Source organism: Sus scrofa, chromosome 1 (assembly GCF_000003025.6).
Source record: "Sus scrofa isolate TJ Tabasco breed Duroc chromosome 1, Sscrofa11.1, whole genome shotgun sequence".
NCBI classification, from domain to species: Eukaryota; Metazoa; Chordata; class Mammalia; order Artiodactyla; family Suidae; genus Sus; species Sus scrofa.
Genome location: NC_010443.5, coordinates 33,285,411 through 33,297,987, shown reverse-complemented (window position 1 = coordinate 33,297,987; position 12,577 = coordinate 33,285,411). Strand labels below are relative to the sequence as shown.

The 12,577-nt window shown below is 37.9% G+C and overlaps 1 protein-coding gene across 13 annotated transcripts in view; it reads left to right on the top strand.

The window, feature by feature from the left end:
* Positions 1 to 12,577, top strand: part of L3MBTL3 (l(3)mbt-like 3 (Drosophila)) — a 121,183-nt gene that overhangs the window by 21,490 nt on the left and 87,116 nt on the right. For 8 of the 13 annotated variants that reach the window (XM_021088384.1, XM_003121201.6, XM_005659197.3 and 5 more), the window contains 4 exons: positions 1,410 to 1,526; positions 9,789 to 9,900; positions 10,265 to 10,339; positions 11,758 to 11,917. In XM_021088384.1, the coding sequence (XP_020944043.1) occupies positions 1,425 to 1,526; positions 9,789 to 9,900; positions 10,265 to 10,339; positions 11,758 to 11,917 (449 nt within the window). In that variant the 5' untranslated portion in view covers positions 1,410 to 1,424. The remainder of the gene's footprint in view (positions 1 to 1,409; positions 1,527 to 9,788; positions 9,901 to 10,264; positions 10,340 to 11,757; positions 11,918 to 12,577) is intronic. The other 5 variants (XM_003121202.6, XM_021088410.1, XM_005659198.3 and 2 more) reach the window with 1 other exon arrangement.

Below are 12,577 nucleotides of genomic sequence, written 5' to 3'. Positions count from 1 at the left end.
ATTATGAAATATTTTTAAAAATCAGCTCATGAATATCACCATCCATGTCCTTAGGAAAGTCTACAGTTATTGGGAAGCTGTCAAGCTCATGGTGGTGGATACAGGTTTTCCAAAATGCTCAAATTGTATCATAGTAACCAATGCTGTCAGTGTTTTCCTTGATGTGACAAGCTCACTTCATTTATTTTTGACAAAATATTTTCCAAATATCCAAACTTGAATAAACATAGTTTTTAAAATAAAAGTTAGATTCCATAAAAAAAAAAAAGAGCAGCTTGTTCAGCTTGCATCTCAGACAGTTCCCAAGTGCTTTTTCTTGGGACAGCTAAGGCACTTTGGCGTGATTGAGCACTTTATGCATACCTCTGTTTCATCATACAGAGTATTAAGACGATACATATTCACATATCAAGACTTAATGATATTTGTTATTTTACTTCATCAGAGATGGTTTTTGGTAAAACTGGCATTTGTTTCCTGTGAGTGCGTGGTAGTGAAGAATAAACCAACTACTGCTGCAGCTGGCTGCCACTGCTCAATTAGTTTTATCCACTGTTGCTTTGCACCATCAGAGTAAATATCAATATAGTGAAGAAGGCAAATAATGTGCTAGTATTTTTATGAAAATAATTTTGACTTCTTGGATCTTTTGAAAAGGGTTCAGGATTTCCAGGACAGGCTGAATTTTGCTTCTTATATCTTTATAATTTCACATGTTCCTTTGTCTCTGGTATTTCCTGTAAATAGATTTGAACAGATCAGGTTTAATTTAGTTTTTTCCTGGCAAGAATACTTCATAGATGGGGTTGGGTTGGTAGGTTTTGTTAGAAGGCACTGGTCGTCATCATCTGGAGCCATTATTTTAATGGTTACAAGTGGTTATGTTTCACTTGTATCATTATTTCTTTATTTGTTAGCAAGAATTTTTTCTAAGGGGAAACTTCCTCTCACCGATGATATGGTTATGCTGTATTTTACCACGGATACTACTAGGAAAAATGTTAATGATGTTTTTGAAGCAGTTATTTCTAAATCTGTGGGTATGGGATATTGTGATCAAGAAAACCATGTAACTGAGTTCCTGTTGGGCTCAGCAGGTTAAGGATCTGACATTGTCTCTGTGAGGATGTGGGTTCCATCCCTGGCCTTGCTCAATGTGTTAAGGATCCAACGTTGCTAAAAGCTGTGTCATAGGTCGCAGATGTGGCTCAGATCCAGTGTGACTGTGGCACAGGCCGGCAGCTGCAGCTCAGATTCGACCCCTGGCCTGAGAACTTCCGAATGCCACAGATGCAGCTATAAAAAGAAAAAAATATATATAAATAAGAGAAACTGAAGGAATGACCACCAAAATAAAAACTGATTTGTGTGTAGAATATTTAGTGATACGCCCTTTTTTCCTTTTCTAGGTTAACGTATAAATCATGACTGAGTCTGCCTCTAGCACAAGTGGTCAAGAATTTGATGTATTCAGTGTTATGGACTGGAAAGATGGAGTAGGTACATTACCTGGAAGCGACTTAAAGGTAAGCTGTCTTTATTACATAAAATTGTATGTGTGTGTACCTTTGTGTTTATTATTAAAATGAGTTCGAGAACACATGTGAAATAAGGATTAAAAGCATTAAGCATAGTGTCTGTAGTTTTATATGATGCTTGGTCCTCTGCATCTCAAGACAATAAACTGCTGATAAACAGAATCCTTTGTCACTTGAGGTAGAAAACTAAAGAGTATTTCTTCCGTATGTCCTCATTTTGTAGAAATTAGTGTATAGCTTCGAGGAAGAGTGTTTCCGTTTTTAGTCTATCACAGTGGTCAATAAATGAGAAACCAGTAAACTTAGAAGACCTGGCTGTATATATTTTGTAGTAATGGGCTTTGTAACTTTAAGTGAAAACCCATAGTCCCTGTTTCCTAGTTTTCTGATTTAAAAACTGAAAAATGTTAAGATGTGGTACAAACCGGACTATGCACCTTCCTTAAATTATTTGTACAGTAAACTGTAAACATGGACTTTTATGTGATCACTCGTTCGGAAGCTGGTCCTTGCTGTCATTGAGACTGCTCTTGTATAAATGCAAACTCCCTTCAGAGAGCAGTGCTTCAGTCTGCTCCTTTTCCAGGTGCTCACTCTGCCCCCTTCCCCAGCCCCCTAAAGCCACTCCAGGACCACACCTGCCGCCCAATGGAATAGGGCTGTGCAGACACCCACCTGGAAAGCCAGATGTCCCCACCTCTCATTTCTAATTTGCTTTTGCTCTCATCCTATCTCTGGGACCTTGAACCTGTCTGTGGCCCTTTAGACTTTGTGTTTGCATTTGGTCACTCAGGTGTTTGAACTTCCAGTCTCCCTAACTGGCTGTCTCTTGGCTTGCCTCGCTAACACTTGGCATCCCCACGTATCTTGAATAGAAATTCCTGCCCCCTAATATCTTCTTGAAATCCAGTCCCTTTTAGTGGCTACTTGACAAGTACCTGAGCCAAAACTGTACTCTCTAGTTCATCCTCAGTGGTGAGATTGGACAGTCTGCCTGTCACTGGTTTAATTAATTGCATTGTGCCGGTGTATCTGGGATTAGCTTAACGAAAGTATTGCAAAAATATTGCAGTGAGGTTTAGTGAAATCTAGAAAGGAGATTTGGTTTTTAGTTTTAGTTCTGTGTGACCTTGAACAAGTCAGTTAATCTCTTTGGGGCCAATTTCCTCTTTGGTAATAAAAGGAATTAAATGAATTCCAAGGATTTTATCTGCTGTAACATTCTCCAAATGTTCATCTGGATTAGATATGATGGAAATAGACTGCAGAAATTTTTGAGAAAGAAAGACTGTTCCAGATTCTGCTAGTGTCAGTCACATATAAGCTACATGAGCTTTTGTCAGGTTACTTAAATTCTAGGTTTCGGAATCTTTGTCTGTGAAATGGGGGTATAGGATCTTTGTCATAAGGTGATTATAAACATTGAATAAGTAATGTATGTAAAACACTTAAATTGTATCTTTTCTTGCTTTGTGGTATGTTATGTAAACTGCTCTTTTTTTATTGCTTTATTAGTCTCTTTTTCTTGTACATTTTTATCCCTTTTTTTCTGAATGGCTCTTTTTTCCACGTCCGGTAGATGATAAAATTTGTAATTTCTAGTGAGTTAGATTTTGACGATAGAGTGACGTCTCCATCCCTAAGAAATTTAGATTGCCTGGAGGTTTTCTAAGCAATGGATTTTAGGAATTAACCTATTACTTTTATTAAGGTAATCAGGTAATTAAGCCACTTAGTGGGTATTATAATCTGGGTTATTTGATTTGACTTTTAGGCTCGTCTGATTACCTGGGTAATTGCCATGTATCCAGTTCACTTTATGTGCTGTTGACAGTTTGATACCCCACTTAAAAAATAATTAAAAAAATATTTTCTACTTTATAACCCTTTGTATCGGAGGAGGTTCAGAGACTAGCCAGTTGATTATATTGCTTAGGATTTCTGATTCACTTGCTCCTATTATTAAAATTTGAGCTTCTTAAGAGATCTGATTAAGAGATTGATTTTTTGCAATAAGTTATTGGAAAGAGCATTGAATAAATCATAAAATGTACTCTCTTACTTCATGCCTTGCCTCTCTGACCCTTGGAGCTTCTCTTTTTTAATGGGCAAAGGTATATGGATTTCCTAATGTGCTGTCCCTGAGACAACCAGCTGCAGTTAATTCAGCTAATAAATAGACGTCAGTTTCTTATGGGAACAGGTCTTTATATGCTTTCTTTTATTGCTGTTTTAAAAGAACTTTTTTCTATGAAACCCTCATGATTGCTGGCCAATCAAGTTATGTCATTTTTCTTCTTAAAATCCTTTAGCAGTTTCCTGCATCTTTCATGATAAAGTTCACGTCTCATAAGTTTACCACAAAAGTTTTTGGGGGTCTGGCCCTTACTTTCCTCTCCAGCTGCATGTCATTTCACTCCCCCGTGCCACCCTGTGGCCTTTCCAGCTCAGCCATCGAGTTCACCCCTCGGTCCCTTTTTACTGTTCCCTGTTGCTGGGGTCTCCTTTCTTGCCTTCCCACTGAACTAACCAACTTTTATATGAATCAGTGCAAAAGCTTCATATTTGGGTGCTCTAGCAGAAACAAAAGAGAACTTATTCTCTGGCGAGGATTTTACCTACATCTTTTAATTCTTTTATTTAACCCACTCCAGGTAGTGTCAATCACTTCTGTCAGTTTACAGATGGGGAAACAGAGGCCTCAAGCGGTTAAGTCACTTGCTCAAGGTCACACAATTAGGTATTGGCAGAACTGGGTCTTAAAACCAGGCTTTTCTGATTTAAAATGGATTTCTCTTAGCATTGCTCTACTACAGTTGAACAAGAGAAATGTTTCCATATCAAAAGAGATGAAAGGAAAATGTTACAGCAATTTGGAGCAGGTATTGTTTTAGCTGGAGGGATCAGCCAGGCTCTGAAAGCAGAGGTCATGTGAGCTTTAGGTGCCTGAAAATAGGGTTGGAGTCTTTGCGGGAGACTTTCACAGGCAGGGGTGGGAGGGGGGCGATAAAGGGCTTGCAAAAGAGGGACCAGCGTCAGAGAGAGCGGTGTTAGGGGAGGACAGCAAGCGGCCACTGGCTCTGGAGAATATTGTAGTCATTAGCAAGATGCTTTTGTTTAAACAAGCTTTGGAAACTACCATTGCCTAATTTGTTCCTTTGAAACACAAATTAGTGTTTGTAGATTAATATCTCAGGGCCAGCTGTACGAACTGGCAGGCAACTAAGCGAGGCTTATGCAAAGATGCATAGTAGGGCTCATGGTCCCTAAGCAATTTCTCTGCCTGAACTTTTTATGATATCTGAAATTTATCCTCAGAGAGTTATTCCTTCGAGTCATAGGATTTACTCTTCCACAGTCCCTTGGTAAAGGGTAGGTACACTCCCCAGAGTGATAGATAGCATCTTATCTCATAGGAATAGTTGCCACTTATCAGAGAGCAAGATCCAGCAGCAGTGATGCAGAAACCCATCTAGAAAATGGTCTTAGGACAGGGTTTTGCCTTGTCCTGATTGAGGTTCAAAACTATTTATTAAATATCTTTGCCCTTAAAACAGATTGGTAAGTAGAACTCACATTTCAACGTTGAAAGTAATAAACACAGTAATCTCAACAGTGTTTTTTAATGATCTATTATTAAAGACAGGCACAAATAGGCAAAATATTCTTTGCCTGTATAAGCAAAATTAAAGAAGTGAATGAATCAGCTAAAGGTAGTTTAAGCCAAGACAAACAAAAACCTTTACAACCCCTTATGTATTTCAGGCATAATTCTTTTCTAATTGACCTGGATGTATCCACTAACAGAAAAAGTTACAGTGTCAGCTGATGTGTTTGATTTCCTTAATAAAGCCCTTTTGTAAAGTTGATAATTTTGACATTCTTGATGGTAGAGACACTTGCTAATTTTTATAGTGCCTTTTAGATGCCTAGATTAAAAGAACTAATAACTTTTTTAAAAAGAAATAAAATTGATTATGTCAGTTTTCATGGTCCCAACACCATTTATAAAAACATTACCAATTTCAGAATTTGAGTATTTTATTGGGGGAAATGTCATTAGGAAATGTGTTAGTCTTTCTAGAATTTCATCTGTGAAACTTGGTAATGTTAGCAGCACTAACAGCCTGTGTTGTCTAACATTTTCTACAGTAATGTGGACAACACAGTAAATCCAAATTGAAAAGTCAGAAAAAAAGATTAATCCTTTTGTCTTTTTGCATATGATAGGCTACTTAGAGAACACTTGGATACTTTGAAAATTAACTTTGAGGTCAATTTTGTTTGGTGTGGTTTGGCTTGGTTTTGCTTTTTAGGGCCACATCTGCAGCATTTGGAAGTTCTCAGGCTAGGGGTCGAATTGGAGCTGCTGGCCTACACCACAGCCGCAACAATGCCAGATCCAAGCCACATCTACAGCCTGTACACACAGCTCACAGCAACACCGGATCCTTAACCCACTGAGTGAGACCATCAAACTTGCATCCTCATGGATACTAGTCAGGTTCATTACCGTTGAGCCACAACGGGAACTCCAGAGGTTAATTTTTAAATTATTATTATGTAAGTTACAAGTGTACCATATAGTGATTTGTAATTTTTAATGGTTATACTCCCACTTATAATTATTATAAAATATTGGCTATATTCCCCATGTTGTGCAATATATCCTTGTAGCTTATTTTATACCTAATAGTTTGTACCTCCTAATTGCTCCTCCTCCCTTCCCTCTACCCATGATAATTACTAATTTATTCTCTATATCTGTGAATCTGCTTCTCCTTTGTGATATTCACTTCTTTGCTGTGTTAGATTCCACATATAAACGATATCATATGTATTTGTCATTCTTTGACCTATTTCACCCAGTATATTACCCTCCAAGTCCATCCATGTTGCTGCAAATGGCAAAATTTTGTTCTTTTTTATGGCTGAGTAATATTATATAATTAATATATATAAACATAACATATAATATGTAATATAGATAATATATATTAATATATTGCATAATATATAGCAATTATATTGTATATGTTATTTATAATATTTATATTATAATTTATATTCTTTTCTATAAGTATAGTATAAACATATAGAACTTGTGGCATATATGATGTTATGCATAAACATTATATAAGCATAACATGAAATATGTTATACTATTGTATATAATATATCATATATATAACATATTATATACATCATTATATGTATACACACCAAGTCTTCTTTATCCGTCCACCTGATGATGGACAGTTAGGTTATCTCCTTGTCTTGGAAATTGTAAGTAACGCTGCTGTCGACCTTGGGGTACATGTATCTTTTTCCATTAGTGTTTTTATTTTTTTTCGGATGCATACCTAGGAATAGAATTGGTGGGTCATATGGTAGTTGTATTTTTCATTTTTTAAGAAGTGTCCATACTGTTTTCCACAGTGGCTGCACCAATTTGTGTTCCCACTAGCAGTGCACAGGGTTCCCTTCTTCTCCACATCCTGGCCAACATTTGTTATTTGTCAACATTTGTTATGATAGCCATTCTGACAGGTGTGAGGTGATATCTCTTGGTGGTTTTGATTTGCATTTCCCTGGTAATTAGTGATGTTGAGCATCTTTTTCTGTGCCTATTGGCCCTTTGTATGTTTTGTTTTGGGAAAGTGTCTATTCAGATCTTCTGTTCATTTTTAAATTGAATGATTTTGTTTTTTTGGTGTTGAGTTGTAGGAGCTATTTACACGTATTGGATATGAACTGTTTATTAACCCCTTATCATTCATATCATTTGTGAATATTTTTTTCCATTCAGTGGGTTATCTTTTTGTTTTTCAGTGGTTTCCTTTGCTGCGCAAAAGCTTTTAAGTTTAATTCAGTCACCTCCTCCCCCCTTTTTTTTGCTTTTATTTCCTTTGTTTTAGGAGATGGATTCCCCAAAATATTTGTATGATTCATGTCAAAGAGTGTTCTGCCTATATTTTCTTCTAGGAGTTTTATGGTATCTGGTTTTACATTTAGGTCTTTAATTCATTTTGAGTTTATTTTTGTAAATAATGTTAGAGAGTGTTTTAATTTTTGAGATAAAGTAACTTGGGTTAGAGGAGACTTTTTTTTCAGGGTTATAAGATGCCTTGAGAAAACGGTAAAACTTAGGAGTCCCATCCCCAGAAAAATATATATGTGTCCTTAACCATAAATCGTTTGATTGTTTCGTCAGTCTCTGAGGTCTGTCCACGAGTCCCAGCCCTCAGGAGTAACTGTGTCCTTAAGTGCCTTGCATCTTTACTTTGGGCTTAGACTCTCGGTTAATTACTGGCAATAACTATTAGGAAAAGGAAAAGGTAACTGGGATTACATGTTGTGTTGTGGGAATATTCCCTTTTAACTTTGAAAGTCTTTGAGCCTAAAACTTGCAGGTGTCATAGGTCTGAGTTTTTGTTTAAAGATTCCACTCAGTGCTGTTTTCTTCCTCAGTGTTTGAAATGCTAGGGTGGTTTGTAGTTTTAGCAGCAATATGGAAACGTAAGCCACTGGAGACTTTCTGTGTAATGTAAATATGTGGTACTATTTCCCACATTTTAAACTTGTCAAAGAAGTTTAAGTTAACGTCAACATATAAAAAAGTAAAATTACTTACCTGGGCTGGTGCTAGTTTTTTTTTTTTTTTTTAATTTATTCAGAATTGATTTTCTACCATATTTAAAAATATCATTAATTAATAATCATGATGGTTTGGTTTTTCTTCTCTTGCCCAGTAGATGGTACTGTCAGCTTTATTTTGAAATATTCTGTTTTCAGAGTTGATTATTTAAAAATTTATTTATTTTTTTCCAAAAAGTAAAGTTATTTTTAGCTCTTTCCCTTCGAATTGACTTTTCACCACATCCTAAACTGACATTTTTTTGGTGAACTCACTAGGTTTAGTATATACATGTTACCTGGGAACTCGCATCTGGGATATGTAATAGGGAGAAAGATTTTCACTTTCCTTAACTATTGCACTTGTTCAGTCTGGAAGCTTTTAATAATCGTGAACTATGTGCAGAAACTTGTTTAAGATGCTATTTGTGACCTGGTGGAAAGAATCATTAGTAGTAACTTTTGCTTAAGATTTTTGTGACTTGTGGTCTGAATCTAGTTGGGTGAAATCATTCTATCGGCATGTTGACCACATAGGTTTTTAGATTGGGAGAGGGAAGGCCTCATTTAAATACTGCACATTTGCACACTCATATATATTTGTGAGAGATGCAAAAATGTTAAGCAAAAAGTTTTATAAACCTTTTGAATTTTGAGCTTTCTAGCTCTTCATCCCCTATTAAAATCGGATCCCTAATGTCATTCTGTTTTATGGTAAAACAGAAGGAATACAGAATAACTTTGAATTTCATGAAGGTTCGAGAAAACCTGTTTCAAAGAGGATGGGGCCTCTGCATACAGGTAGTGGTTAAAAGGCTTCAGACTCATACACAGGACATCCAGGAGATTGCAGAAGACTACATAACTTGGTGTGAGGCTTCCAAGAGTGAGAGGATATTTTCAATATTTGGAGTCCAAAATGCCCATGAAATCAAAATGCTCTTACTTTTTAGTGATAAAAATCAGCTTGAAGCTAGTAGATTTGTTCAGGTCTCATAGATATTACTACTAGCTGTTTGGGAGAATTGGAAGTGAATGAATAGCATGGAGAATTCTAAAGAGCCGTGAACGAAAGAGGAGGTATGGGGCTGGGGGTCCCATGGTTCATGCTCAGCCCTGCTTTACTTCTTGGAACGTGGGGCTAGGGACATGGAGGTTGTCATTTCTACGATAGCGATAGTCCTTCTCTTTAAACCAGGTGAACTTGAGGGAGACAAGTTGATTCCTGGGAAAACAGTAATTTTCCTTTTACTAACTTTAATCATCAGATAAGCAGTATGATGAAATAACAAGTCTTAGCCAAAAAAAAGAAAAGAAAGAAAAGAAAAGTATTTGAAATTCATACAAGTGAGCTGGCAGCTCTACAGGACAGTGCCTGGGTAGTTGCTTATATCCCTAAGAAGCACTTTTTACCTCCTTGTTCTATTCCCCCTTCCCCAAATTCCAGACTTGGTAAATACCAAGGGCTCCAGAGTGGTAGCAGGGTTATTTGCATATAATTGTTTAAATTAACTGTTAAAACATAATTGCTTAACGACTGTATTGCCAGCCCGTTAAAGGAACACTGCTCTGAGTACTTTTGTAAATTTTGCCTCTTTCTGCTCCTGTGGCTAGTTCCGAGTAAATGAATTTGGAGCCCTGGAAGTTATTACAGATGAGAGTGAGATGGAAAACGTTAAAAAAGCGACAGCTACTACGACTTGGATGGTACCGACTGCTCAAGAAGGTAAGCACGGGTCGTCTACATTGCCGTTTCCTTTTTGGGGGCGCGTTTTCAACTAAAGACCATCTAAGGTTGGAACTTTGAAAATCCTGGGTGATCTTCGTGTCACATATTCTTAGGTAAATTTCTGTTAACAAACGTATGTGAAACCAGCTTTTATATTTAAAAAAATAACTATATAAACTGTCTTCTTCCCTAAATGCCAGATCTGTCATAGCACAAGGGTTAATTGGAAATTATCCAGCAAATCCATGTTGTAATAGCCTACCCAGGTGATTTAGCCAAAAGCCTGCCCCTTTTTTCTCATCTACTCCGATGGTTGTAACTAACACCTATATGCTGATGACTCCTAAATCTATATCTCCAGCCCCGACCTCTCCCCCGAGCTCCAGGCCCGTATTTCCACCTGCCTACTGGACATCTCCACCTGGATGTCCCACAGGTACCTCAAACTCCACATGTCTGAAATGCGATTCATTTTCTATTTCTTTTTCCCCTTCCCCCCACCCCCAACCTGCTCTTTCTCTGTAGCCCGTATATCAGTTGATGGTAACACCATGCACCCAGTGGACAAGCAAGCAATCTAGGAGTCATCCTGAATTTGTTCTCCCCCAGCCCCACGGCCTATTACCTAACCCTCTGGTTTTTACTTCCTAAATATGTCTCAGACTTGGCCTCGTCTCTGTGTTATCACTGCCACTGTCTTGATTTAGGTCCTTATCACCTCTCACCTGAACTACTGTAGAACCTCCCTTCTGATTTCCCCCCAGTTAATCCCCACACCCAAGTCAGAGGAACTTAATGTACGGAGATGGCTTATCTGACACTTCACTGATTTCATATTGTCTCTTTAGCAAAAGCTTCTAAGATCTGGGTGACCTGCACCCACCTGCCTGGCTTGTCTCTTTACCCTCCGTTCTGTTCTTCGTACGCTGTGTTCTGGCAGGGCCAGCAGCACTGAATTACATAAAAGTCTCCCAACACATCATGCGGTTTCATGCTTCCTTGCCTTTGCTCATGCTGTTTCTTCTGGCTGGGATGCTGTTTCTCTCTTTGTCCAGTTGGTAAATTCTTCTTTGGCCTTCAGAACCCCAGTGAGGCTTTATATCAGAAAATCTCTCCTTGACCTCCCCTAGGCTGGATGCGTCACTTCTTCCTCTGTGCTACTTCTGGAACTTGTTGATGCTGCAATTATTGCATGGATCACATTTGATTATAAATATTGGTTTTCTTGCCTGTCTTCTCTTCTAGACTGTGAGCTCTCTTGGGCAAGGTCTATACTGTCATTATCAGTGTCTAGCGTAAATTGGTGCCTAATAAATGTTTGTTGAATGAATGATAAGCCTAACAGTCAAGTGAAAGGAAATGTGAGCTCCTAGATGATATGGATGATTAGGATTCAGACCTGCTACATTAAAAGTAAACTAGGAAGACGTTGATTCAGTCTATTAAGTAAAACAGAGTCACTCATCAAAACCATGATATAACTTAGATAATCCTTTTTAAAATTTGTCAAAAAGATACAGTGTTTAGGATTCTATGGATGGATGGTTTCATCTTCTGAGCTTAATGACTCAGGAAGTTTTCTACATTTTACTTTGAACTGTAGGAAAAGCCTTGGGCGAGCCTTTGTCTTTTCTGCAGAATTTTTTTGTTGTATAAATGACTTGAGTGATTCCTGTCAAGTCCATCCTCTTCTCCCTCCCAAACGCTATGGTTTGATCATTCGTTCATTCATTCAGCAAACATTATTCTTTTATTGTGTTGCTAACAAAATTATTAGAAGAAAAAGTTTAAATGTATTTTGCAATGATTTTTGTCATGGTTTTAATTTTTTTTTTCCTTCTTTTCATCTTCTAGTCTTTTCTGAGAAGACTGGGGTGCCTTTCAGGTTGAAAGATCCAGTGAAAGTAGAAGGGCTTCAGTTCTGTGAGAACTGTTGTCAGTACGGCAATGTAGATGAGTGCCTTTCTGGAGGAAACTATTGCAGCCAGAATTGTGCTCGGCATATCAAAGACAAGTAGGTTTTCACCCCATTTCATCTACAAGATGAGTTTTAGAGTCCAAGATCCTGGTGCCTGAGAATATAGAGGGTCTGTGCTCTCTGCCAAATGCCATCCCCCACCCCCCACATTTTTTTTTCCCCCTCAGAGGCTTTCCTTTTAGAGACACTTTATCCCATTTCTGGACTCGTGACTTTAGTCATGATTGAGCCGAGTTGTTCGGCTCACGTCCTACCTGCAGAACAGCCTCTGTGTCTTTCTTTAGCCTTTTGTTTACATTAATTTGATTGCTCCCCAGCTAAGAGTATTTAGATTTCTTTGGGCTGCATACACATTGTTAATGATACTGATGTTTATGGGAACACGCTTTTGTTTATATTTTGGGGGTTCTTAGGTAATTCAGCTAAAACTCCACAAATGGAATAAAGCTTCCTCTGGCTGGGAATCAGCTGGATGGGCCATAGTGACATAGTGAGTTATGTTGCTGCTGATCGCAGGACAGACTGAGGAGTCTGAGACAGGGACGTCAGCTCTAACTGACAGGGGTGTGTGACTGCTGCCTGGGGACTGTCTGACAAGGTCAGCTTATCACCAAGAAATTCTTACATAGAATTGCATACTGCAAATAAATGATTTGACATTTATGTTTTCATGGAGTTTCCCATGTATTTTAATCA